Here is a 25511-nt window from a genome sequence, read left to right on the forward strand (position 1 = left end):
CGCCGCTGGCTGCTTGTAGGACACAAAAGGACATCGCGGCCGCTTCCTACTCCGCTTCCTCCAGCTGACAGCGGGGGCGGGGCCGGCCGTGCGCATGCAAAGCAGGGGGCGGGGCCCGGCGCGCTATGCTAATCAGACGAGCGGGGCGGGTGGCGCCTGCGTGCCCGGCGGAATCAGGGCGGAGCCTGCCCTGCCAGGGGGCGGGCCTTCGCGCAGGTCACGCCCCGCAGCCGCGCGCTTGCGTACGCGACCGTCACAAGGCGGGGCCGGAGGCGCGGCGGGGCGCTGGGAGCAGAACCCAGAGAGGGTGGGGCCGGGAGCGCGCGTTCGTCACGGAGGGGGCGGGGCTCGCTGTACGCGAGAGGGGCGGGCGAGGTCGCTCAGTGGCCGCAGGGGCGGGGCAAGCGTATGAAAATGAGAGGGTGGGGCGAGCGGGAGCCCGGGATATCTGCATATGGATGAGGGGCGGGGCCTACAGCTCCCCCTGCAAGGGGGAGGCGCTGCCCCTGTCTCTCCCCTTCCCCCAAGACGACACCCACGGGCGCTTGAGCCGCAGCCGCGGAGTCCCCACCAAGCTGCGTGGCCCAGGGCGGGAGAAGCCGACCTCAGACGCGCGGGGCGCCCCGGATTGCGAGTCCCGGGAAGGCAGGGCCGTTAGGACGCGGTCGGCGACAGCTCAAGGTCACTGCGGTGACCGAGTGAAGGTCACGGGGAGGGGCGGGGCCACGTGCGTCCGCCTCCCGCGGCTCCCACGCTCTGGCTCACGCACATGCAGACTCTTTTATTGCTTTCGGGCTCGAGGTCTACACCTCCGGGGTCTGGGGAGGGCAGGGGCGCGCGGGCGGGGGCGGGCCGCCCCTCCTGAGACGGCGGTGTGTGTCTCAGTTCGCCGAGACCTGGAACCTCTTGCCCCGGCGCCTCTTGAGCCCTTCGATGTATCGCCTCAGCTCCTTGGTCAGGAAGTGCCCCCTGCCGATCTCCCGCCGGTAGCCTAGGAGGCGGGCAGGGCTCAGCCCGGGGCCGTGAGTCCGGCCAGGCCTCCTCCCCAGCTCTGGGGCCTGGGCTCTCCAAGGCGCTGGGCGTTAAGGGGGAGATGCATGGGGCCAGCAGGTTTGGGGACACCCACTCTGAGCCCTCAGCTGGCCACTTGGCCGGCTGGACACACCTAGCAGCTGCGGGACAAGTTCGCCCAGGTACCCCACTGACTCCCTAGCGCCGCCCCCGGGGAGGGACCCCAGGCCACCACGGCTGTCATCCCGCCTCCCCCACCCCGTTGGGTCCCCGCCAGCTCGGCCCCTCAACTTTGAACTGGTGCGGGGCTCGGGGGCCTGCCGGGGCCTGGAGCACAGCCTGCAGCGCCCCGCGGAATCCACCAGAACCTCTTGTGGGCGCTGGTGGCGGCAGGGGCTCACTGTGCAGGGCCTTGGTGAGGATCTCCAGGGCTTCGTTCTCCATGAGTCCCATCAGGGGCAGCGGCAGCTGCAGGGGCAGAGGGGAGGCTCAGACGCCCAGGGACCCAGCCCTGCTGCCCTGCTCCTCTGGCCGCCCCCGCCCTTCCCAGGCCCCTCCAACCCTGTTCTGCTGCTCTGTCCAGTAGGCTCGGTGGGGGGTGTGCTTGGAGACCCGTAGCACGGACACCAATGAAGACTCTAGGAGGAGAGAGAAGAGGGTTGTGGGTAATGGAGGGAAGCTGGGTGCCTGGCGCTTAGCAGGAGCTCCTGTTCAGAGGTGGTTACACCTGTTACCCTTCCGATCCCTGGTGTCGAAGGGGGAGGGGCTGGCGTTGTGGCACAGCAGGTTAAGCTGCCACCTATAATGCCAGCATCCCATATGGGCAACGGTCTGCTGCACTTCCAATCCAGCTCCCGGCTAATGAGCCTGGGGAAACATCGGAAGATGTCCTGAGGGCTTGGGCCCCTGCACCCACGTGGGAGACCCAGAGGAAGCCATCCCAGCCATCTGGAGAGTGAACCAGAGGATGGAAGGTCTCTCTCCTCTCTGTTTCTCCTTCTCTATATCTTTAAAAAAAAAAAAAAAAGAAGAAAGCATATGGCATCTATACATAAATAAATGTTAAGAAATACTAAAAAAATAAATTGGAGGGGAAGGCACAGAGAAGGCGGATGCTTAAGAATCGCAGCCCACGCCCAGCAGTCGCAGCCTCAACAGGGCAAATCCTCACCCAAGGATGAATTCCCCCCTCGCCATGCCCGCCACGGGCCGATGCCCGGAGCAGCATCGCCGGTAGGGGGCGCTCCAGGAACGTCCGGCCGCGCCGGCGCCCCGCGCCGGGAATCCCAAAAACCTGGGGGTGCCCCACGCGTCCCACCCGCCCCGGGATCGGGGACTCCTGCCAGGCCCGCCACCCGGCGAGGCCGCACTGACCCGTCGTGGTCTTGGACTCGTCGTCGCCCTCCTCCAAGCAGCTTTCCAGGGAGCTCTCGCGGCGCAGCTCCGCGTCCAGCGCCCCCGACTCGACGCTGGCCCCGTCGGCCAGGGCGGCCCCCTGCTCGCCCAGCTCCCACCGGCTCTCCGGGCTGTGCCAGGCGGCCGCCGCGTGGCGCACGGCTCCGCCCTCCTCTTCGAAGCTCTCGCAGAGCTCGGCCAGCGGCAGGTTCAGCTGCGACTGCGACAGCGTGGCCGTGGTCCACAGGTTCCGGATGTCGTGAGGGCTCGCCTGGCCGGAGCTCCGGCGCTCCGGAGGCTTGACCGACACCTGCGGACCACACAGAGCGAGGGGAGCCCGGGGGTCCGGGTCGGGGCTCCGTCGCGCTGGGGGGCCCGGGAGGGGGTGCTGGGAGCAGCCGGGGGTCCCCCGACGGGGTCAGGGGCCCGGGAAGCAAGCCTCACTTTGAAAGGCTTCTCCTCCATGGTTCTGCCCCCAACGGACCCAGCCGCCTCAGGCCTCTCTCGGGGTCACGCTCCAGGAAGTGGGGAGTGCCGGGGGTCTCGCGCCGGGAGAGTTCCAACCGCAGCCCCCACCCTGGCTGCCGGTGCGCTTCTCCACCCCTCGCCCCCCACCCCGGTGTCTGTGCGGAGACGGGAGACAGGCTGACCCCACCGACGGGCCCTCCCCGGGCGCCTCCAGGCAAAGACTCAGGGCGCCGGCCTAGGGGTCGTGGCAGGCCGGACATGCCCCCGCGGTGGCCCGAGGAAAGACCCCGCTCCCCTGAGCGCGCACGCCCGCTGCGGTGCAGACCGGTTCCGTTTATTGGTTGCAGGCTGTGAGGCACTGTGAGGGACAGGCCCGGCCCGGGCAGCGACACAAAAATGGGTGGCAGTGAGGTATGCGCGAGGGGCGGCGGCAGGCACCCCGCGGCCGCCACCCCAGGCTTCGGCGGCCGCGGCGTCGGAAGCGGGCTCTTTGGTCCAAGAAGCCAAGCATGCCGGGGGAAGGGGCAGGAACGGAGCCGGAGGAGAGGCCCGGGCCGGGGGTCCCGCCCCTACACCTGCACGCCTTTGTCCCGGGCACGCCCGGGACCCCGGGGCCGCGCGGGCCGCCTTGGGGGGTTGGGGCGGCGGCGCCCCCGCGGCGCGCGGGGCTGCGCGAAACCGCGCTCGCTTTGCGTGTCCGAGGACTCGTCGATGAAGGCCAGGTTCTCGCTGGGGTAGTCCAGGGCGGAGGCCGTGGGCGGGGACGGCGTCTCGGGCTTCTCCGCGGGCGCGGGCGCCGGGGACGGGGGCTTGCTGACCGGCTGCGCGGGGCAGGGCGGTGGGGGCAGCAAGGGACGCTCCTTCTCCGGCGGTGCGGTGGGCCCGGCTCGCTGGGTCACCCGCGCCGTCACCGTGCCGGTCCAGCTGGCGGCCTGCGCCGTGAGGCCGCCCATCTGCGTGGGGAGGAGACACAGCCCTAGCCCAGCGGGGTCTGGACCGCGGGTCCCCGACGGGTCTGCCCCTTCCCGGGCCGGCCATCGGCCCTCTTGGCCACGTGGTCCTCGGGGCAGCCTCTCTGGAGCCCACGGCGTTTACCGCAGCTCTCCCTCGGACACCCCGCCCGGAGCGTGGCAAAGGACAGGTCCCCCGTGCAATGTGAATTTCGGATAAATAATACCGTTTTAGTAATACCAATGTGCCCTATGCTATTGCATGGGCCGTACGCACACGAAAATATTAACTTGCTGTTGGCCTGAAATTCACGCTTATCAGGCTATCCGTCACCCGGAAACCGGTCTGCGTTCGCCGGTTAGAGCACCCACAGGGGCTCAGGGGCTGTCCCCAGACGCCGCTACGGTGCGTGCAAGGGAGACGGACGGTCAGCACGCTTCGCGCGGGTGGCGCTGCGGGGCGCCACGAGGCGTTAGTGCGCAGGCGCGGCGCCACCACCCCCGCCCCCGGGAGGGGCGCATACCTCTGCCCGAGTTCGCCGGGACACCACTCGCAACCAGTTCCCGATGGTGGTGAGCACCGAGGCGAAGTAGGCCAGGCCGAGCAGGATCCAGAACCACACCAGCGGCTGGTAGGCTGGAGAGTCCTGCCGGGGGTCAGCGCCTGCGACGCGGCCAGGAAAGGCGGGAAGAAGTTGACCGCGCGCGACAAGTGTGTGAGCCGCCCTGGTCCCCTGCCCCTCTCCCCAGCCTTTAGGTTGGGGGGGACAGCGGGTCCGTGCTGGAGAAAGGGAAGTGTGCAAGATAGGAGTACGTGGAAGCATGCGTGGGACACAGGCGTGCAGGAATGTGCACCCGCGTGGGTGCGTGGACAGCCCATGGCATTTGGAGGGACGGGAGCTAGGTAGATGGGGAGGCGCGAGCCCGGGGACGGCGGCCTCACCGGCCACATAGTCGCCGAAGCCCACAGTGGTGAGCGTCACTATGACAAAGTAGATGGCTTCCAGCTTGCTCCACTCCTCCATGTAGCAGAACACGAAGGTGGGCGTGAGGACAAAGAGCAGGCAGCCGATGAGCAGAAAGAGCATCGCCGACAGCACTCGCACCAGCTCCGGGGGCACGTGCCACTTCTGCAGGGAGGGCGGTAGGCAGGGCCGGGCAGCCGCTGCCCGCCTCGCTCCCACACCCCACGCCCGGCTCCCGGGAGTTGTCCGGGGACCTCGGAAAAGGGTTCTGCGAGCCCAGGGCGAGGGCTCACCAGGAAGACCGCTTCGATGTGGCCGATGCCACGGCGCAGGGAGGAACCCAGCCGGTCCCCGACCCCCGCCAGCAGGATCCCGAACAGCGGGATCCCCACCAGCGCGTAGAAGATGCAGAACAGGCGCCCAGCGTCGGTGCGGAGGGCTGCGTTGCCGTAACCTGGGCAGGGAAGTGGGGCAAGAGCTCGAGGGCCGGGCACACCCTACCTCTCCCTGCACCTCCTCCCTGCCCCCCTCCCAGGGAGCCCCTTGCCCCGCCACCCCCACTGCCCCCAGGCCCCGTCCTCTCCCACCGATGGTGGTGATGATGGTGCCGGAGAAAAAGAAGGCGCTGCCCAGGTCCCAGGCCGAGTGGCTGCTGTTACTGGACGAGTTGGTCTCTGGGTCCGCGCCCCCTCCCAGGGCGCCGGCCACCTCCTGCGGGACAAGGCGCAGGGGGAGGAGCCTCAGGCTTCCTTCTAGTCCCGGCCGACTCCCAGCCCCGCCCAGCCCCGCCCTCTCCGGGAGCAGTGCCTTATGGCACACTGGGCGGCCAGACGCACCTGCAGGCTGCCCCGGGTGACCGCCACCATGGTCTACAAACACATACGGGCCCCCTGGCCCCGCCCAGCAGACGTCCGCGCTTCCAGGAGCAGGGTCCCTAGGACCAGCTGCCTGGGTTCAGATCTTGGTGCTGTGTGACCCTGGGCACCTTTTTTTTATTTTTTTTTTGCATTCTCTAGTGGCAGGTGCCTCACAGACAGACGTGTTAAAGCTCTTGCAACAGAGTTAAGCGCTGAACTTGTTAAATGCGTTCCCATGGTAGGGGGCGTACCCTGTGGTCTCCAGCTTTGCACAGACCCCGCCCTCCCGCTGCCCCTAAGGATGCTGACTCTGTCTCTCGCTGAGACATCCAAGTCCAGGAGCTTCCTCCAGGAAGGGTTGCACGCGCACACACACACACACACACCCGAGCCTGATGAGGTCCCAGCCAAAGCTCAGTGGACATTAATACCAGAGTGAGAGGCTGTGTGTCTGTCCCTCTCTCTGTCTCTCTCGCGCAGCCTGTGGGTCCTGGCCGGCAGGGGGATGTGTTTAGAGAGTGCTTGCAGGGAGGGGGTCCTGCCCAAGGGCCCTCCCCCTAGGAGCAGAGCCAGGGCACAAGGGCAGAGCCTGTGCAGAAGGTGAGAAACACCTCTCCCTTCTCGGACCGTAGTCCTCATTAGCAAGACCCAGATTAAAAAGTGATGGCGGCGCCAAACCGCCCTGGCTGCCGCCGTCTGTGGCACAGAGCTGACCTCGCCAGCCCAGCACACGCCCCTTGTTCAGACTGGTCTCAAACCTCCGGCTGCCCAGTCTTCTTCCCCAGGGACCCCAGTTTGCCCCCGCAAGGTGCAGCAGCCTTCCTGCCGGATCTTCCGATAGGCTTCTACTTCCGGTACAGAGCTCTTTTTTTTTTTTTTAAATAAAAGCAAGAAGTGAAGTGTCTGATGAAAAGCGATTTCATTTTTATTTTTGCAACACTTTTTCCAATAAATTCACTCCTGAGGGTGCAAAAAGCCCTTCGTCATCCTGTGTGTTCTAATTTTTGCTCCAAGTGACTGGACATCTGCCACCTTGGGAGCCTGCTCAGCCCTGGTGCTCCCCGGCTCGGCCGCCTCTGTCCGTGCTGTTTCTCTCCCTGACAGTCCCCGCCCCCCCACCACCACCCTTGGCTCACTTCCATCAGCAGCTCTTCCCAAAAGCCCCTGCAGCTCCCTCCGTGCCCCCAGCACCCAGCCCAGGCCCAGCATGCAATGGGTGCTGGACAGAGGGAGGGAACAAGGCTCCCTCTCCACCACACAGGAACTACAGTGATTCCTCCATGGGCTGCGCCCTCCCCTGGAGGGCACGGCCTCCCTGCACCTGCTCCCTCGGGGTCCCACACTGCGTGACAGGGCACACCTAACACGCAGTAGGCCCACATGGCTGCATGACTAACTAACCCGGGGAACGGAAGAGAAATTAAGCAGAGGTCTGCCACCCTTCCGGGTTCCTGCCCCATCTTCTTTCTTATCCAGGGAAAAACCCAGTCCAGTTCTGAAGATAAAGTAGGTCAGGTTGCCGCCCTTCCTCCCTGGGCCCTGTGGTGTGTGTGGCCAGGCACTCTCTGCCCAGACCTCTCTGAACCACAGCCGTGGGGCTTTCTGGAAACGACGGGTCGCCTGTCCCTCTCTCTGTCTCTCTGTCTGCCTGTCCCAGCCCCACCCCGAGTCTCTGTCCCCTTGGGAATCAGATGGAAAACAGAGCCCCTCCCTCCATGAACAGCAGGCAGGGGACAGGGGACGAGGGGTGCTCTTCGAGGGGTCGCAAGTATTCATTTATTACAGGTACAGCTTGGTTTTGTCTTTTTTTATGGCAACATCTCAGACAGCAGAGAGCCACAGAGGGGCTCACCTGACTGTACCCCAAAAGGCTGAGGCCCCACACTTTGGGTCCTCATTCGACCGAGGCTGGCAGAAAGTGGCTCAGGCAGCCGGCCTGCATTTCCCCCACCCCCAACTCGCCCACCTGGGAGGAAGGGACTCCTCTTCCTCCTCCCCCCCCCCACATCCACACTGGCAGAGGGGGGCGCGCCCCAGTCTCCAGCACAGGCTCGCTCGGGGCTCGCTCGGGGCGGGGAGCGTTCAGTGTTGCTGGGCTTCTCCAAGGCATCTGTGACTCCAGAGATGTACAGGAACCACTGGAGGCAGGGATGCCAGTGTTAGCAGAGTGCAATATTACATCGGACCTGCTTGTATTGCAACAGGCACCGGTTGTTCAGCTGACACTCACGTGATAGCTGGGCGGCCTGCATTTTATCTGGAAACCTATGCAGGTGAGTCAGAGCCGGGCAGAGGTCACGCATCCCCCAGGCTCCGGCCATGCCTCCCTCCCTTCCTCTCCTCTTCATCCAGCCCCCAGCACACACGGAAAGACACTCTGGGAACACAGTCCCTGGCCGGCTCAACAAGGAAAACAAATGAGCCCAGGGTGGGAAACACAGTAGCAGACAGCCCCTGTCGGGCCCCCTCCACCACCCCGAGGGATGCTGCCCAGAAGCAGCGCCCCAGCCCACGGCCCCCTGGCCCGCAGTTAGTGCCAGGAGGACCCCGGCAGCTGCCGGAGGGGCTCTGGCGCCCACGCACCTTGATGAAGAGCCCCAGCTGCTGCTGGCTCACACACGGGTGGGCCCTCAGGAACTTCTCGCTGAGCTCACCCAGTTCCCTCTGGGCCTGCTGCTCGTGGGGCTGCTCCAGCGCCCGGAACACCAGGGCACCCAGCACCAAGTACAGCAGGACCAGCGCCAGCAAAGCCAGCAGCGTGGTGCTGCGCATGGCGCGCCCAGGTGCAGGGCCGGCTCCACTGCCCACTTGGGGAGCCGGGGCAGGGGGCTCCTGCGGAGTGGCGGTCACTGCGGGCAGAACCAGGGGGGCTGGGGTCAGTAAGCTGGCCCGAGACCCCACATCCACCCTCGGTCCTTGCCCTGCTGTCCACAACTCCGAGGCTGGACGCTGGGCTGGGGCGCACCCAGTCCCCTCCCCCAACCTCCCCCTTACCTGCCCGGGGAACTGCAAGGTAGGAGAAGAGAGGAGGGCACCGGGTAGGGAGGGGAAGGCGGGTGGGAGGGGGAAATAGTGGCCGAGCCTGTCTAGGGAGAGGCGAGGAGAGCCAGGGAATGCGGGAGGCCTGGCGGGGGCGTGCGGGACCCGCCTTCCGGGAGGAGGCAGAGGGGGCGCCGAGGGAAAGTCGAGGAGAGGTCGGCAGCGCAGGGCGAGACCGGGGCTGGCGGGTCCATCCCCCGCTCGCCGCTGCGGCATCTTGGCCGCTTCTCCCTCCCGCGTCTCCCTCTCCGCCCGGAGCTTCCCGCGTCCCCTGCGCCCCGCTAGGCTTTCGAGGAAGCCAGGGGCAGGTCCCGGCTGCAGCCCAGAGAGCCGGGAGCGGGGGGAAGGGCGCTCGGTTTCCAGAAGGAACGGGGCGCGGAGCGGGAGGGCCGGGCCGCCGCCGCAGCCCCCGGGACGGCTGTCAGCCTCTGGGAGATCGGGAGGCGGCGCCCACGCGCACGCTGGCCCCGCCACGCTCCGCCACGCGCGGGCACAAAGGGCCGCGCGCCCACGCTCCACCCTGCGACTGCAGGTGCACGCACCCCCGCGCACTCCCGCACACTGCGGCGGGGCACCTCGGGGCAGCGCGCCGGCCAGGCAGAGGCATCCTGGACCCGGCACGCACGTGTGCGCTCACGGAGCCCGTGCGCCGCGCCTGCCGCCGACACGGCGCACCCGCCTCTCTCTCCCACCGCCTCCCCCGCGTCCTCACGCCGACGCCTCGGAGCGTGACGGGCGGCGGGACGCGCGGTCACCCCGCTCCAGGAGGCGCCCACGAGGCCGCCCCGGCCCCCGCGTCCTCCCCGCACTTACTGTCGGCCCCGCTGCGGCTGCGGCCCGGACTCCCGCGCGGCCTCGCCGGTGCCGGCTGGGCCGCGGAGGCGGCGGCGGCAGCAGGGGCGGAGCGGGCGGCCGCCGGGGCTGGGACCCCCCCCTCCCGGCGCCGAAGCCCCCTCCTCCCGCGTTTAACCCTTCCCGCGCCGCGCCTCCTTCCGTGCCGCGCCCTCGCCGCCGGCGCCGCCACCCCGAAGCTCTTTTACCTGCGCCCGCCGCGTTCCCCAGTCCCGGCCGGTGGGGAGCAGAAGGTGGTGGAGCAGCCGGAGAGGATTCGCCGCTGGGTCCGACTCCTAGCCTCGGCCCGGACCCCCAGTGCGGCGAGCGGCACGCCCTGGTCCGGGCAGCCCACGTCTCCGGCGGGCACGGCGTTCATCTCCTGGCATCTTCCAGGCCCATTACAGGACCGGGAAAGGCCCTCATCTCCCCGCCCCTGGGGACCGCCTGGCACTTGGGCGCAGCACTCGTGAGGGAGGGGCCCCCGCGGGACAGCAGGGTGGGGGGACCTCGCCGAGGCCGCCCGGAATCGGCCGGCTGGGGACCGGGCGCCAGCACCTCCATGCCCGAGAGTCCGCCCCAGGGGCCTGGGCTGGAGCTGCCTGCGGATCCCAGCGGGAACTGGTGCCAGCATTTCCTCCTCACCGCCAGAACCGCAAACCTTGGCCCTCCTGAGCCGCCCCTCCCGGCTCTCCAAAAACCCTCCTTCGCCTCTTTCGGTCCCGGGGTCCTGGGGCGCTCTCATGGTGGGCGTTTGAAGTCTGGGCTTCACCGCCGACCACCGCCTACCTGTAAGAGGCCTGGATAGGTGCCAAGCCCTCTGCAGTCTCCTTTGGCGGCCTCCAGGAGCAAGGCGACATCACTTCGGGTGCTGAGCTTAAAGCGCTCAGGGCTTACGAATGCTCAGAACAGCCTGGGATGCACAATAATGTACTCTAAAATGTTAGCGATTTTAAAAAAATGAATTTATTTGAAAGGCGGAGAGACACTCCCCAAGTGGCCACAACAGCCCAGACTGGACCAGGTCAAAACAAGGAGCCAGAAGTTTCCTCTGGGTTTCCCACGTGGGTGCAGGGGCCCAAGCACTTGGGCCGTCCTTTTTGGGAGCCGGATTGGAAGTGGAGCAGCCAGGACTTGAACCAGTGCCGGCGTCACAGGCAGCAGCTTAGCCTACCATGCCACCAAGCCGGCCCTAGCAATTTTTATTTCAACAAAACTGATTGTCAAGGCGGGCATTTGGCCTCATGGTTAAAACACCCACATCCTGCATCAGAGTGCTGGTTCGAGTCTCGGCCCCACTCCCCACTCCAGCTTCCCGCTAACGTGCACCTTGGGAGGCAGTGGTGATGGCTGAAGTGGCTGGGTCCCTGCTACCGCCAGGAGACCCAGATTGAATGCCCAGCTCCTGGCTCTGGCCTGGCCCAGCCTCAGATGCTGCAGGCATTTGGCACGTGAACCACCGGCGAGGAGCTCCCCCTGTGTCTATCTCACCCTGCCTCTCTATCTCTGAAGTAAATAATTTAAAAAATTTATTTAGGGACCAGCACTGTGGCGTAATAGGCTAAGCCTCCGCCTGAGGTGCCGGCATCCCATATGGGTGCCGGTTTGAGTCCCGGCTGCTCCACTTCCAATCCAGCTCTGTGCTATGGCCTGGGATAGCAGTGGAAGATGGCCCAAGTCCTTGGGCCCCTGCACCCTCGTGGGAGACCTAGAGGAAGCTGCTGGCGCCTGGCTTCGGATCGGCGCAGCTCCAGCCATTGTGGCCATGTGCGGAGTGAACCAGCGAATAGACTTCTCTCCCTGTCTCCCTCTCTCTGTCTGTGACTCTATCTCTCACATAAATAAATCTTTTAAAATAAAATTTATTTATTTAAAAGGCAGATTTACAGAGAGAGAGAGACAAAGATCTTCCAACCATTGGTTCACTCCCCACATGGCCACATAGGCCAGGGCCAAGAGCTTCTTCAGGGTCTCCCATGTGGGTACAGTGGCCCAAGTACTTGCGCCATCTTTGCCAGACACATTAGCAGGGACCTGGATCGGAAATGGAGCAGCTGGGACAGGAACCAGGGCCCATATGGGATGCTGGCACTGCACGCAGCATCCCAACCTGCCACGCCACAACAGCAGCCCCAATAAATGCTTTTTTAAAAAGATTTGTTTACTTGAAAGCCTGAGTTACACAGAGGAGAGGCAGAGGAGAAAGGTCTTCTACCCGCTGGTTCACTCCCCAATTGGCTGCAATGGCCAGAGCTGCACCAATCCAAAGCCAGGAGCCAAGAGCTTCCTCCAGGTCTCTCACAGGTGCAGGGGATCAAGAATTTGGACCATCTTCTACTGCTTCCCCAGGCCATAGCAAGCTGGATTAGAAGTGGAGCAGCCGAGACTCAAACCGGCGCCCACATGGGATGCCGGCACTGCAGGCGGCAGTGGGCTTTATCCACTGTGCCACAGCACCAGCCCCCATTTAAAAAAAAAAAAAAATCTTGTCTCAGAAAACTTTCATTGTTACAATGACAGGAATGGACATGGGCTCAATTTTCAATAATTTTTTAAAAAAATTTATTTGAAAGGAACAGTGAGAGAAAGATGGAGAGTGTGTACCATCCACTGGTTCACTCCTCAAATGGCTGCCACGGCCGGAGTTGGACCACTCCGAGCCAGGAGCTTCTTCCGGGTCTCCCACATGCGTGCAGGGGCCCAAGCACTTGGGCCCTCTTCTACTGCTTTCCCAGGCCATTAGCAGGGAGCTGGGTTAGAAGTGGAGCAGCCAGGACTTGAACCGGTGCCCATATGGGATGCCAGCACTGCAGGCGGCGGCTTTACCCGCTATGCCACAGCGCCGGCCCCTCAATAAATTCTTTAAAAGTTAAAAGTGTCCACCTCCCCGCTGAAGTCCTAGCCGCCCTCTTGGGGGCCCCACGGGCCTGCTGCCCAGGGCGCTCCTGAGGGAAGAAGGATTTGCAGGCTGGCTCAGCGCTAGGCCCCAGGAACTTGGGGCGGCAGGGGCTGCCTGGGAGACAGACCCTCGGTAAAGGCCTGCCAGCCCCAAGACACATCTGCCAGGGCTGGAAGGGGAGGCAGTCGGAAGGGGGCCCCCAGGACCCCCAGGCAGACACAGCCAGTGCCGTCCCCTGTGTTCTCAGCCACCACACCAACGGCTCCTCTGCAGGTCCTGGACTAACCCCGGCACCCGCAGGCCAGCGTGGGGGTGGCGGTAGGGAAACAGCCCAATCCATGGGGCTATGACGTATTGGCCCCGGAATCACGAGTGGGGGTCCAGCAGGGGGCCTGCAGTGAGATGGGGCTGCCGTGGGCCAGGAGAGCTCCGAGAAGCAAGTCTTTCCCGATGTCCCTTCCCTCCGGGACTGCAGGCTCCTCCCCCTGCTGCCCGCCAGGCCACAGCGTGGGATCAGGTGAGGGGACCCCGGGCAGAGGACCGACAGCGGAAACCGGTGGGGGCACAGACACTTTATTGAGTGGCAGCACAGGAGAGGTAGCTGACTCCGGACGGAGGTGGAGGTGCCAGTCATGCCAGTCATGCCAGGGCGCTGAGGGCATCTGGCAGCCGGGGCTGTGCCCCCCGTCCTAGGGGGGTAGCACAAGCTCACTACGATGGGAGCAGCAAGGAGCCGGCCAGAAGGGGTGGGCGGCCCCGGCCCCGGGATCCTGGGCAAGAAGCGGCAGGTGAACTTGGCACAGGGGCCTGGGGGCAGGGGGGCCGGGGGCCGGGTACCCAGGGGGGTAAGGGGGAGAGTCACGTCTGTGGGGTGGAGTAGAGGCTGTGGTGGTGGCCGCCGGGTCCCGGCACCTGGGAGAAGAGCAGAGGAGTGGTCCTCGCCTGGCTGCCCCCGCACCAGCCTGGCTCTCGCCCGATGGCACCGTACCAGCTGCCAGAACCTAGGCTGCCCGACATGCTGCGGGCAGAGAAACAGGGTCAGTCCCGGGGCCGCGCCCAGGAGCGGGAGGGGCAGGGAGGCTCCTGCCAGAGCTCCTGGGGCCCAGCCTCCTGCACCTGCCCCGAGCACAGACGGGAACAGAGGCTCTAGGTGGCCCCTGAAGCCATGAGGAGCCCGGGGGCTGCGGGCGCGGGGCTCCTACCTGGTGCTCTCGGCCTGGCTGTGTTCCCAGGAGCAGCCCTCATCCTCACACTGCCCAGCCCGGTCGAAGAAGTAGGAACGGGAGCCGAAGCCCTGCCCGCTGAGGATGTGGCTGGCGCTCTGTGGAGAGGGAGCCCCACTGAGGCTTCCCACTGCCACCCCCACCTGCGCCCAGGATGCCCGGGGCCCCACCCTCGCCGTTCGCCCCCGACATGGGGGAAGGGGCCCTCACCAGGTCCTGTGGGGGCCGGTGCACCCGGAAGAAGCCCACCAGCAGGGTGGTGGGCAGCAGCTCCCACACGAAGAGGATGAGGCCGAACACCAGGTAGCCCTTGTTCCCCAGGTCGTTCACCAGGTCCGCCTGTGGGGGCAGGGGCTGTGCCAGTCTGTGACCGAGCCAGAGGGGCGGCGGGATGGGGCCAAGGGCCACCAGGGGTGACAGGTATGCCGACTACCCACCTGGTCAGACACGTTGTACCAGTCGTAATCGAAGGCATCCAGCCGGCTCCGGGGGGCCAAGGCCAGGGCCGCCAGGTTGTAGCAGGCCCGGCTGGCATAAAGCAGGACCATGGCACCACCCATGGCAGCTGCCTGGCACACGCTGGTCCCCTGGCACGGGTGACAAGGGGACTCTCAGGCGGAGGCAGCACCTGGCTTCCTGTGCCCCTGCTAAGACTGCTGCCCAGAGCCCCCAAGGGACACGTGGGCCTGAGGCCACGGAGCCCAGAGCTCCCAAGGGACACGTGGGCCTGAGCCCGCGGGGGCCTTACCTTTGCCTCCAGGTAGATGCTGGTGGAGGGGGCCCGCCGGGCGACCAGGCAGAGGCAGGCAGCGAGAGAGAGGGCGCAGATGACGAAGAGGGAGTCGCTCACCAGGACACGCACCAGCAGCAGTGCCCAGGGCTGGGCCCGGCGCCGGCGGGACAGCACTGCACACAGCACGTTCACCAGCAGGAAGAGGAGCGAGGCCCCCACGAAGGCCCCTCGGACGGCCAGCCTGCAGCCACGCACAGTCAGCCCAGGCCGCCCTGACTCCCTGGGGGGACCCCCCACTCAGAGCACGCTGCCTGAACCGCAGGTGGGGAAACTGAGGCCCACAGAGGTCGGAGGTGCCCGACGAGCACCAGGTGGCTGGTGAGAGACGCGGGCCTGCGCCCTGGCCCTGCGCTGGCCAGCTCCATGACCTTGAGTACCCGACCTCCCCTTGGGAACAGAGATGACAGCCGCCTCCCAGCCCCCCCAGCCCACGTGTGCGAATGAAGGCTCTGGGTGAGCCTCGGGACACTGCCGGGGAGCTGCTCCAGCTGCTCCCCATCACAGGCCACAGGGAGACCCTCCCCTCCCCCAGTCCACGTCCCCACACTCCCCGGGCTGCCCTGGCCTACACCTGGGGGCCGAGTCCACCAACACCCCGGGTACTTACAAGCCGCGGCTCATCTCCGGCCGCCGCTTCGCCTTGGCCTTGAACACCACCTGCAGCAGAGACGCCGTCAGCCCGGGGCCCCAGGGCTCGCCCCCCGACCCGCGCCGCCCCCGTTACCTGCGCGAAGTAGAGGTTCATAAGCGTCAGGGTGAAGAACTGCAGGCAGACGGGGCAGCAGTATAGGAGCCAGAAGGGCAGGGGCCCCAGCCGGTTGGCCCGGGGCGTGTCTCGGAAGTAGAAGGAGAAGAGCGTGGTCCGCAAGGCCGCCCAGAGCAGACAGAGCGCCAGGAACACCGTCTGGTAGCTGAGCCGCTTGTGCCCGTAGAGCAGCACCAGCCAGAGCTGGGCATAGACCGAGAAGAAGAGCAGGGCGTACAGGGTGGTGTAGGCGGCCGTCAGTCCCAGGGTCACCGCCGGCGGAAGCGCAGGCACCAGTCCCGCGGCCGGCACCAGGCCGGACAGGTTACTCTCCATGGCACAGAGGGGGCCTGAATCCAGGAGACAGGGGGCCGGGCGAATAAACACAGAGCCGCGGGTATTTCGGGGTGCAGGGCTCGGGAGTGGAGTGTGGCAGGCCCTTCCTCCTCAAGGAGAGACTCTCGCCCTTGACGGGCCTCTCACTCCATCTCTCTCCCCTCCAGGGCAGACCGGGTCGGGGGTGTTCCCTCCCTCGGCAGGCCCGAGCCGGGGATGCGGGGTGCAGGGGCGTCCCTGGCCTGGGTCTCTCTTGCCGGCCCGGTAGGAGGGGGAGAGCCGGCCGAGGCCCATCGGCTCGGGGCAGCGGCCGCTGCAGGGGGCGACCGAAGCCCCGCTCTCCCCTTCCCCAAGCTGGGGGGAGGGGCTTTCGCCCCTAAAATTATCTAGATGGGGACGGGGCCTCCGCCCGTTTCCTCCGGGTTCCGGACGCCGCCCCCTCCCACCGCGTCCACTCTCCAGCCGCGGGAGGCGGGAAGAGGCCGCTGCCAAGTCCTCAGGCCGTGCGCGGCTCGGGGGAGCCGGCTCCGGTGGCCGGGACCCCGGGCTCGGGCACCCCGGCTCCCGCCGCTCCGCCCCCTCCTGCGCCTGCGCGGGCGCCGTGCGCTACGCCAGTTGCGCAGGGGCCGGCCCCAGCTCTGCGGCCCCGCGCCGCGCCCGGCGTAGACTCAGTCGAGAATCGGCGCGGGGTGCGCCGCCGGCGGGCGCCCCGGGTTACAAGAAGCGGCGGGCGGAGGGGAGGCGGGGGCCGCGCCGTACCCGGGGGGCGCCCGGCTGGGCTGCGCCCTGGACCACCAGCCCTCGCTTGTCTGCGGAGGGCCGCGAGCCCCTCCACCTCTCGCCCCCATCCCCAAATCAGTGTCGCGCCGCCCGGCCGGAGGCGGCAGCGGCCGCCCCCCACTCAGCCTCCGAGGGAAACTTCCGCCCGCAGCCAAGATGGCCTCCGGGCCCCGCCCCCGGCCCCCCAACCCGCGGGACCCCGCAGCTGCCCCCGGGGCCGCCGGCGCGCCCCCGCTCACCTGGCCGGCCGGCCGCCGGACGCGGAGCCCCCTCGCGGCCTGCGGCTCGCCCTCACAGGGGCGCCTGTCCCCTCTCCCGCGCCCGGGCCCTCATCCTGCCGGGGAGGAGGTGCCCGCCTTATCTCAGCGATCCCGAGACGGCGCGAGGAGCGGGCCCCGCGGCGGCCGCCCGAGGCCTCGGCGCGGGGAGGGCGGGGACGGGAGGGGCGGGGGGAGCGGGACTTCCCGCCGGGTCGCCCGCTGCGGGCGCCACAGTAACAATAGCAGCGGTGGCGGCTCCGCCGAGCCCTTTCACCTACAGTAATCACCACTGTGTACGAGTTTCTGGCACTTGGCTCCGGGGAGAGGCGCCTCGCCGCCCCGACTCCGCAGTGGGGGGCCCCAGGGGCTCCCTCACCTGCTCCCACACACGCCCAGGGCGTAAGTCAGGAGCTGGGCACCGCGCGGCCCGGGGGCCGGGAGGAAGGCGGCGGCCCGGGTCGCGGGCGGAGGCGGCCCCGCCTCCGGGCCAAACCCGGCTGCCCCGGCGAGAGCGGATTGGGCCGGGCCGCTGACAGTTCCCGTTGCCCAGGCAACGGAGGCTGGGCGCCCTCGGTCCCGGAGGGAGGCGGCGGAGCCGGGTCGGGGGCCTCGGCCGGGCTGGGGTGAGGCCTGTGCGGCGTCGCCCCCCGGCGGCTTGGGTCGGGCTGGGGCCTGGGTAAGGGCCCGGGGTTGCCCCTACAGCACCAGAACTCTAAGCCGAGATTCGAGTCCCCCTGCCGGGCCAGGCCGGGGGAGAGAGAGAGAGAAAGGCCTGGGGAGACCCAGGGGGCCTCGGGGTGCCGGGGTGGAAGAGGGAGCCAGGCGCACCTGGCCGCCGTCTGCCCCTCCTGTGTCCTGACGCCCTACTGTCTTGTCCCGCAGCCCAGAGCATGTTCCAGATCCCAGAGTTTGAGCCCAGTGAGCAGGAAGACTCCAGCTCTGCCGAGAGGGGCCTGGGCCCCAGCCCCACAGGGGACCAGCCCCCAGGCCCCCGGGGGGACGCCAGTCACCAGCAGCGGCAGCTGAGCCGCAGCAGCCACCATGGAGGTAGGTTCCGTCCCACTGCGGAGCGCCAGTGCCCCTTAACCGCCCCCCCCCAGCCCAGCAGTGGCTCCCCACATGCTGACCGCGACTCACTGAGGGCTTTGGGCAAGGCCCGGCCCCCTCTGAGTCAGTCTCCCCTTTAACACTGACCCGTCGGTTACCGCCATGGCAGGAGCACTGGGTTGCCGAGCAGGTGTATGGAGGAGACACTGGGTTATCAATCTGGTATACCGTACGTGGCCAGGAAAAAAGTCATTGTTATGGTGGGGCGGGGACAGAGCAGTGAGAGGTGGACAGTGACCCAGAAAGGGGAAGTGACTCGCCTAAGGTCACACTCTGGGAGGCTCTGCCCCGGGCTGCTCTCCTGGCCTGGGGTTGGGCCTTCTAGCTCCCGGGTGTGTTTTTCCCGGCCTCTGCTCACACCCAAGGGGAGGCTCGCCTAGCCCAGGTGAGTGGTGTGGCAGGCAGCAGGCGGGGGCGGGGGGGGGGGGCGATAGACGAGAGCCCTGGTAGGCCAGGAGCACGGCTCAGGGGCTCTGAGCGCGGCCTTGGCACCTGGAAGGGCCCACGGAGATCCGGGAACAGCAGCCAGGCCGGTCACTCACCACTCGCCCGCCCGAGCTCGGCCGCTCCCCGTTCCTCTCTGCACGGCGCCTACATCTAGCTGGTGCTCACAGCCCCCGCCTGGTCTCCACCCCCACCTGGCCGTCGCTCCCCATCGGCAGCGTCACAGCTGCTTCTAGATGCAAAGGGGCAGGAGTGCTTGCGTTCCGGGCAGGAACACAAAATGATGTATCCTGAAGGGAGAGCCCACGGGGCCTTGCTGCCGGCCCGGAGAGGGAGGCACCCAGGACGGCGGCGCCCAGGCCCGAGCCCCCGAGAGCGTGAAGCTGCCTCGACAGAGGTGGGCACGCAGGGCGGAGAGGAAGCACAGGAACCCGGTTTGGGCCCAGGTGGAGCCACAGCTGCCTCTGAGGCCTCTGAGGCCTCCAGGTGACAGTCCCAGCACTGGAGGCCGGAGGGGCCAGGCAGGGAGAGAGCAGCGGGCCCAGAGGAGGCCTGCAGGGTGTGAAGGCCCCAGAAGCCAGATTGGGGGGGCCTGCAGGCGGTGATGGTGATAAGGAGCCCACGGGAGGAGGGGCGGAGACAGAGGCCCCAAAGCAACTGATCGCCCTTACCAGGTCCACACAGGTGCCTGGGCCCCTCACGCTCAGCCTAGGAGGGGACAGGCCAGCGGGGAAGCCACTGGCCCAGACTGTGGGGTGCAGGACGGTTCCGCGAGAGCCCACGGCTGTGATCGCGGGGTTCCAAGTTAATAGGGAAAGTGCTAGAAGCTGTGTGGGCGTGGAGGGCAGGGCTGGTTAGCAAGCGTCTGTGCTTGTCCGTGTTACCCGGCAGGGGGTGTTACACGCCTGGGTGCTCTCCCTCGGCTCCCAGGGCCCCGCTGAGGGCAGGCGAGAACGCGAGGGCCCGGAAGCCACGCCAAGGCCTCTGGAGTGTGTCTCAGTCAAGTCCAGGGGGCAGAGCTATCGAAGGTTTGGGTAGGCGGCCGGAAAGGGCTGGTCGTAGGGTGGGGCTAGGCAAACCTTGGCCATAGGTTAACTCCTGTTTTTTACAGCCCCGTGAGCTGACAGTGGTTTTCCCACTTCCCAGTGGCCAACAAAAATCCAAGCTACAGTATTTTGTGACACACGAACATTACATGAAACTCAGATTTCAGAGTCCCGAGGGTGCCTGTGCACACAGTGCGGTGCCTTCATTTACATGTTGTTTATGGCTTCCCTGAAGCCCAGACCACAAAAGCGAGTGACTGTCACCGAGATTACGTGGTCCACAAACCTACACGGGAACAGGCGCCCGGTGCGGTGGACACCCACAGCCTAGATCGGGGCGCCTGGCTGGAGCCAGCTGCTCCGTTCCTCATCCAGCTTCCGCCGAGGTGCCCCCGGGGTGGCTCAGTACGGGGCCCCTGCCGCCCACCTGGGAGACCTGGATTGAATCCCTGGCTTCAGCCTGGCCCAGCGCCAGCTGCTGCAGACTTTTGGGGAATGAGCCAGCCAGGGGGAGATCTCTGTCTCCCTTCTCAAATTAAGTGAAATAGGGGTGGATATTGGTGTCATGGTGAAGCCGACCCCTGGGACACTGCACCCCACGTCGGAGGACCTGCCGGAGTCCTGGCGCCACTGCCTCTACTGCTCTGCATCCAGAGAGGCGGCAGAGGGCGGCTCACGTGCGCGGGAGGCCCAGAGCTCACTCGGGGCTCCTGGTCTCTGCTGGCCCAGCCCTGGCTGTTGCAGGCATGTAGGGAGGGAACCACTGAGGGAGGATCTCTCCCTCGTGTCTCTTTGCCTTTCAAATAAAATAAAAATAAAAATTTTTAAAAGAGAAAGTGAAAATAAATAATATAATTTGTTTTGGTTAAAAAAAAAAAAAAAAGCCCTGAAGTATTTCCAGGAGTGCCACCCCGTATCCAGAGGGTGCCATGATGCGTGGGCGGTACTGAACTCTGGTGTTGCTTCCTATACAAGCATGCCTGCAATAAAGTTCAATTATAAATTAGGCACATGAGATTAATAACTAACCACGAAAAGAAAAATTATAATACAATAAAAGTTGTCCAAAACCTAGGAATCGTTTCCAGGCTTTCCTTTTTAATTTTTTGAAGATTTATTTATATATTTGAAAGGCAGAGTTACAGAGAGAGAGAGAGGGAGACAGACAGATCTTCCATCCGCTGGTTCACTCCCCAGATGGCCAGTCAGGAGCCTGGAGCTCCATTTGGGTCTCCCATGTGGGCGGAGGCCATTGTCCACCACGGTCCCCGGGACACTAGCAGGGAGCCAGATCAGACGCAGAGCCCAGCTGGGATGCCAGCACTGCAGGTGGTGGCTTAGCCCACTGCGCCACAGCGCCAGCCCGTCTGGACCTTTCTGTGTGGCATGTGGGGCCCGAGGCTGGCCACAGACGACAGGGACTGCGGGCGAGCGAGAGCAGACATCTGCCGTGTTAGGGCATCGTGTTTCCTCTTTCAGATTTCTGACTGAGTGGGGCGGGCGTTGTGGCGACAGATGAAGCCACCTATCAGGACACCCACATCCCATACGAGCGCTAGTTCAAGTCCCAGCTCCTCCGCTTCCGGTCCAGCTCCCTGCTCATGCACCTGGGAAGGCAGCAGAGGATGGCCCAGTGCTGGGCCCCTGACACCCACGTGGGAGACCAGATAGAGCGCCTGCGTCAGCCTGGCTCAGTCCCTGCCGTGGCAGGCATTTGGGGAGTGAACCAGTGAGTGGAAGATCCCTTTCTCCAAACTGCGGCCCATCCGCCCCACCCCAGCCCCGGGTCTCTTTCTCTCTCTTTGACACTCTGCCTTCCAAATAAGTAAATAACCCTTTAAAATATTTATTGTAATTTTCCTGAATTTGTATTTTGTAAAATTGTATTTGATAGCCAAAGAGACAGAAATAGACAGCTCAGTCTTTCATCCACTGGTTCACTCCCCAAATGCCCACAGCAGCCTGGGCCAGCTAGGTAGAGGCCAGGAACCCAAGAACTCATCCTGTCTTCCTCGCGGGTGGCAGGGCCCCAGCACTGGAGCCGTCTCCTGCGGCCTGCAGCGTGTGCAGTGGCGGGAACGCTGCGGTTGGAAGCAGAGGCAGGGCTGAAGCCCAGGTGCTCAGCTGTGGGGTGCAGGCAGCCCCAGGCTTTGTCTTTGACGGCTGCACCAAATGCCTCCCCATTCCCATTAGCAGGCCTGGCCGGACCAGGGCTGAGCCGGTGCTGCAAGTTCGCAGGCAGCGCATGGTCTGCACATCCCAGACAGGATCCAGACTTGGCCTGGCCCGCTGGCGAGGCCGCAGCTCGTCATGGTACCCGGGGCACCACTGCGTTTGTTTTTGTTTGTTTGTTTGTTTGTTTTTGACAGGCAGAGTGGATACTGAGAGAGAGGGACAGAGAGAAAGGTCTTCCTTTTTGCCGTTGGTTCACCCTCCAATGGCTGCTGTGGCTGGCGCGCTGCGGCCGGCGCACCGTGCTGATCCGATGGCAGGAGCCAGGTGCTTCTCCTGGTCTCCCATGCAGGTGCAGGGCCCGAGCACTTGGGCCATCCTCCACTGCACTCCCTGGCCACAGCAGAGAGCTGGCCTGGAAGAGGGGCAACCGGGATAGAATCCGGTACCCCGACCGGGACTAGAACCCGGTGTGCCTGCGCCGCAAGGCCGAGGATTAGCCTAGTGAGCCGCGGCGCCGGCCCTGTTTTTGTTTTTGAGAAACAGCTCCCATCCACTGGTTCGCTCGCCAGATAGCCATGAGAGCCGGGGCTGGACCCGGCCAGGAGTCGGCGCTCCATCTGGGTCTCCTAGGTGGGTGCAGGAGCCCACGTTCTCGGGTCGTCTCCCGCTGCTTCCCAGGAGCACGTGCAGGAAGCTGGATTGGAAGTGGAGCAGCTGGGATTCAAACCAGCACTCCGACATGGGATGTGGTGTCACGGACGGCAGCCCCTTAACCACTGGGCCAAGTGCCCACCCCCACGGCTGAATTAAGTGTGTGGGGTGCTCAGGGACCACGAGTATGGACGTGGTAGATTCCACCCACTCACCCAGAAGCCCAGTGGATAAAGAACTTCAAGCTGGAGCTGTGTGGCCCTGCCCGGGACACTTCCAGCCCCGCCCCTCGCAGGGAGGGAGTCACCTGTGCTCACCCTTCCCTTCACAAGAGAGGGGAGAGGCTGGCCCGGGCCCCACCCACCAACCCCCTCCCCCCAGGGAGTTCACAAAACGGGCCCCAGGGTTTTTTTCCCAGTAGATAGGACACTATCCTTAAACATGTATTTATTTTCATCTTATTCAAGATTTAGAGGCCTTCCATGCACTGGTTTATTTTCTAAATGCCCACAACGGCCAGGGCTGGGCCAGGCTGAAGCCAGGAGCCAGGAGCTCCGTCCAGGTCTCCATGGCGATGGCAGGGGCCCAAGCACTTGAGCCCTCCCCTGCCGCCTCGCAGGGCGGGCGTTCACCAGGAAGGTTGGGAAGGGGAGCAGTGGGGCGGGAACCAGGCACCGGATATGGGGTGCGAGGACCTAACCTCTGCCGGAGCCCTCCCTGATGACGCTTAGAATTCAGTCTACACAAGCGGGTGTCATTTGGACCACGCTTGGCACTGGTGACAAGCTACTGCTGCCTAGGATCAGGTGCAGGCTGGGCTGGGCAGGGGGCCCCCGGGGCAGCCATGGAGCCTGAGGCCCAGAGCCCAGCTGGTGGGGTTTGGGTCCGGCTCTGCCGTCCAGTAGCTTTGTGACCCTGGCCGAGTCACTCAGCCTCTCTGTGCCTGAATGTGATGGAGACGAAGGAATTAGCACACGGAGGGTTTCTAGCCTGGCCTTGCTGCCTGCGTGTGGTCACTCCTGGGCCAGGGGCAGTGCTGAGCCTGAGCCGCTCCCTGCCGGCTGCACGGCCTCCACCGGGGTCTCAGGCCCTCTCCAGCCTCATCCGTATTTCTTTTTAAAATGTATTATTTGAAAGGCGGAGCATCAGAGAGGTGGCCTCAATGGCCAGGGCTGGGCCAGGCCAAAGCCAGGAGCCAGGAGCGCCACTTGGGTCTCTCATGTGCGTGGCAGGGGCCCGAGGTGCCAGGTCTCCCAGTGTGGCAGGGGCCCGGGGCACTGGGGCCGTCTTCTGCCGACTCCCAGGCCAGGATGGGAAGTGGAGCCCAGGTTGAAACCGCCTCTGTGCTCCAGGCCACATCCCTCTTGGTGCTTAATGTATCGATTTTCACTTTATTTGAAAGACAAAGGAATCTTGGAGGCACTGGCTCGCTCCGGCCCTCCTGAACCGGCAGCCTAGGATGCATCTGGGCGTGGGGCAGGGATCGTCCTAGGGGGCACGCACGCCTTAGCAGGAGGCTGGGTGGGAGGCAGAGGGGCGGGACCTCAGCCAGCGCTGGCAGGGGACCAGAGGGCCTAACCACTGCCCCTCATGAGTGCGACAGGGCGAACTCGGATCCCTCTGCCTGGCTGGGCAGCCGCGGGCTCCCTGTTCCATGGTGGTCCTGGGAGATGGGGCTGCCCCACTGCCCAGAGGAGAGCAGGCCCTTCACTCGGCTCCCCCCGATCCCTCGGGAGACAGGCTTCCGGCCGCCGTCAGGAACCCTGAGGGGACCCCGACCGGCGGCGGGGAGACCCCCTGGGTGGCTGCCTGGCGCTGTCGCGCCCGGACCTGCAGCCGGGGCCCCTGAAGGCCCGGAAGCTGACCTCCAGGCTCCGCCCCAGCTCTGCCCCGAGCCTTCCCGGGGGCACACCTTGCTGGGAGCGCTGCTTTCTGCTTCCGGGAGTGGTTCTAGGTCTTTCTAGGCCTGGACGGGGGAGGGCTGGCGGAGCCGGCGGACAGACCGGGCGCAGGTGCCCGAGTCGCGCGGCTCAGGGACTGGATTAGCTCCCCGTCCAGGGGCGTGGCCACGCGACACCCCAAGGTGCCCACCTCCTCAGGGCGGCCGGGCGAAGGGCCCGAGTGCTGCGGCGCCCGCACGCGCACCCAGCTCGGCGCGGCCTCTGCAGGGCTCGGGACGGGGTGCTCCCGGGGCACCAGAGGCCCCGCCGTACCCACTCCCGCTGTGCCGGACGCTATGCGGCGCACAGAGCAAACTCGTGCCATGCACGAGGCCTCGTTCGCTACTGGGCCTCGGTGAGGACTTGCGGGACTCCGGATAACTTAACGTCCCTGGTCCACGGAGGGGGCCGGGCGTGCGGCCGGCGGAGGTGAGACCCACGCCGCCGCGCCCCAAACCCCTCTCCGCAGGCGCCGGAGCCATGGAAACCCGGAGCCGCCACAGCTCGTACCCCGCGGACGCGGACGACAGTGAAGGGGCCGAGGAGGAGCCCAGCCCCTTTCGGGGCCGCTCGCGCTCGGCGCCCCCCAACCTCTGGGCTGCACAGCGCTACGGCCGCGAGCTCCGAAGGATGAGCGACGAGTTCGAGGGCTCCGTCAAGGTGAGCACGAGGCGTCAGCCTAAGAGAAGCGGCAGCTCCAGGCTGCTCCCGGCAGCTGGCCCCTTCCGGGGTCCCAGGGCATGCCGGGACCTGTAGTCCGGACCGACGCTCTCTGGGGCGCGAGGCATGCTGGTATCTGTAGTTCTGGCCAGCCCCTTCCGGGTGCCTAGATTCTTTAGCTCCAGCTTCGGAGCCGCCATTTTCACTTTTGAATTGCGGTCTCGCCTTGTAGATGCCAGTTCTCCGGCTCTTAACGGGTTCTAGGCGGCGCCTCCAGTGGGATACGGCTGGTTCGCCAGTTCCCATTCCCAAGGTCCCAGCATCCTGTGCCTCCCGGACCGCTCAGTCAGGGCATGCTGGGAACTGTAGTCTTTAATGTTCCCCCGGGGATCCCGGAAGTGAGAGGACCCTGCCCGGAACCGCCAGGGAAAGGCGACCCACTTAACCCTTTCCTCTTCCCATCCCGAAGGGACTGCCTCGCCCGAAGAGCGCGGGCACAGCGATGCAGATGAGGGAAAGCTCCAGCTGGACGCGCGTCATCCAGTCTTGGTGGGATCGCAATTTGGGGAAAGGAGGCTCCGCCCCTTCCCAGTGACCTTCGGCTCCACAGTCCCGAAACCCAGTCCGCGGCCGTCGCCGGCGGCGGCCATTGCGGGTGTGGGCGGAAGTCTCCCGCGGTCTGGACGCCCGAGCCCCTTGCGGTGCGAGCCGCAGCCGTCGGAGTCGCGGCGTCTGCGGAAGTGGCCCTGCGGCCCCGCCCGGCGCAGGTGGCGAGCCGGGGCTAACGGCGGCTCCGCCGGACCTTCCCCGCGGGGCGGCGCTGCCGACGCGCGCGCCCCAGGGCGCCAATAAAGCCAGCTCTGTGCCGCCGAGTGTCCTCTGTCCGTCATTCGGGGCCCGAGCCCAGGGTCGCGCCGTCTCGGAGGCCGGACGCAG

At 65.8% G+C, this 25511-nt stretch overlaps 4 protein-coding genes across 11 annotated transcripts; 1 reads left to right on the top strand and 3 right to left on the bottom strand.

Annotated features, from left to right (window-relative positions):
- Nucleotides 1-877: 877 nt before the first annotated feature.
- On the bottom strand, nucleotides 878-2871 carry CATSPERZ (catsper channel auxiliary subunit zeta). Its single transcript, XM_062196485.1, has 5 exons — nucleotides 2851-2871; nucleotides 2386-2716; nucleotides 1573-1649; nucleotides 1413-1479; nucleotides 878-991 (listed from the first exon to the last, which is right to left on the bottom strand). Exons 1-5 carry the CDS (start codon nucleotides 2869-2871, stop codon nucleotides 882-884), a joined length of 606 nt encoding a protein of 201 aa, XP_062052469.1. The 3' UTR covers nucleotides 878-881.
- A 572-nt stretch (nucleotides 2872-3443) lies between these two features.
- KCNK4 (potassium two pore domain channel subfamily K member 4) lies at nucleotides 3444-8490 on the bottom strand. The gene is made up of 6 exons (XM_062197797.1): nucleotides 8230-8490; nucleotides 5377-5500; nucleotides 5083-5243; nucleotides 4768-4954; nucleotides 4349-4488; nucleotides 3444-3827 (listed from the first exon to the last, which is right to left on the bottom strand). Exons 1-6 carry the CDS (start codon nucleotides 8416-8418, stop codon nucleotides 3444-3446), a joined length of 1185 nt encoding a protein of 394 aa, XP_062053781.1. The 5' UTR covers nucleotides 8419-8490.
- Nucleotides 8491-12126: 3636 nt separating this feature from the next.
- Nucleotides 12127-17008, bottom strand: GPR137 (G protein-coupled receptor 137). Of its 6 annotated transcripts, none has more exons than XM_062195914.1 (8): nucleotides 16929-17008; nucleotides 15156-15526; nucleotides 15039-15088; nucleotides 14387-14612; nucleotides 14076-14225; nucleotides 13849-13992; nucleotides 13618-13736; nucleotides 12127-13327 (listed from the first exon to the last, which is right to left on the bottom strand). In XM_062195914.1, exons 2-8 carry the CDS (start codon nucleotides 15510-15512, stop codon nucleotides 13105-13107), a joined length of 1269 nt encoding a protein of 422 aa, XP_062051898.1. In that variant the 5' UTR covers nucleotides 15513-15526; nucleotides 16929-17008; the 3' UTR covers nucleotides 12127-13104. The 6 variants fall into 6 exon arrangements, with proteins under 6 accessions (XP_062051898.1, XP_062051896.1, XP_062051897.1 ...); XM_062195912.1 differs by lacking the exon at nucleotides 16929-17008 and adding an exon at nucleotides 16831-16912; XM_062195913.1 differs by lacking the exon at nucleotides 16929-17008 and adding an exon at nucleotides 16532-16678.
- Nucleotides 16867-25448, top strand: BAD (BCL2 associated agonist of cell death). 3 transcript variants are annotated; one of them, XM_062195920.1, is made up of 4 exons: nucleotides 16867-16951; nucleotides 17435-17599; nucleotides 24385-24575; nucleotides 25045-25448. In XM_062195920.1, exons 2-4 carry the CDS (start codon nucleotides 17443-17445, stop codon nucleotides 25168-25170), a joined length of 474 nt encoding a protein of 157 aa, XP_062051904.1. In that variant the 5' UTR covers nucleotides 16867-16951; nucleotides 17435-17442; the 3' UTR covers nucleotides 25171-25448. The 3 variants fall into 3 exon arrangements, with proteins under 3 accessions (XP_062051904.1, XP_062051903.1, XP_062051902.1); XM_062195919.1 differs by lacking the exon at nucleotides 16867-16951 and adding an exon at nucleotides 17099-17175; XM_062195918.1 differs by lacking the exon at nucleotides 16867-16951 and adding an exon at nucleotides 17121-17228.
- Nucleotides 25449-25511: the final 63 nt, after the last annotated feature.

The sequence above is a fragment of the Lepus europaeus genome, chromosome 7 (genome assembly GCF_033115175.1).
Source record: "Lepus europaeus isolate LE1 chromosome 7, mLepTim1.pri, whole genome shotgun sequence".
Lineage (NCBI taxonomy): Eukaryota > Metazoa > Chordata > Mammalia > Lagomorpha > Leporidae > Lepus > Lepus europaeus.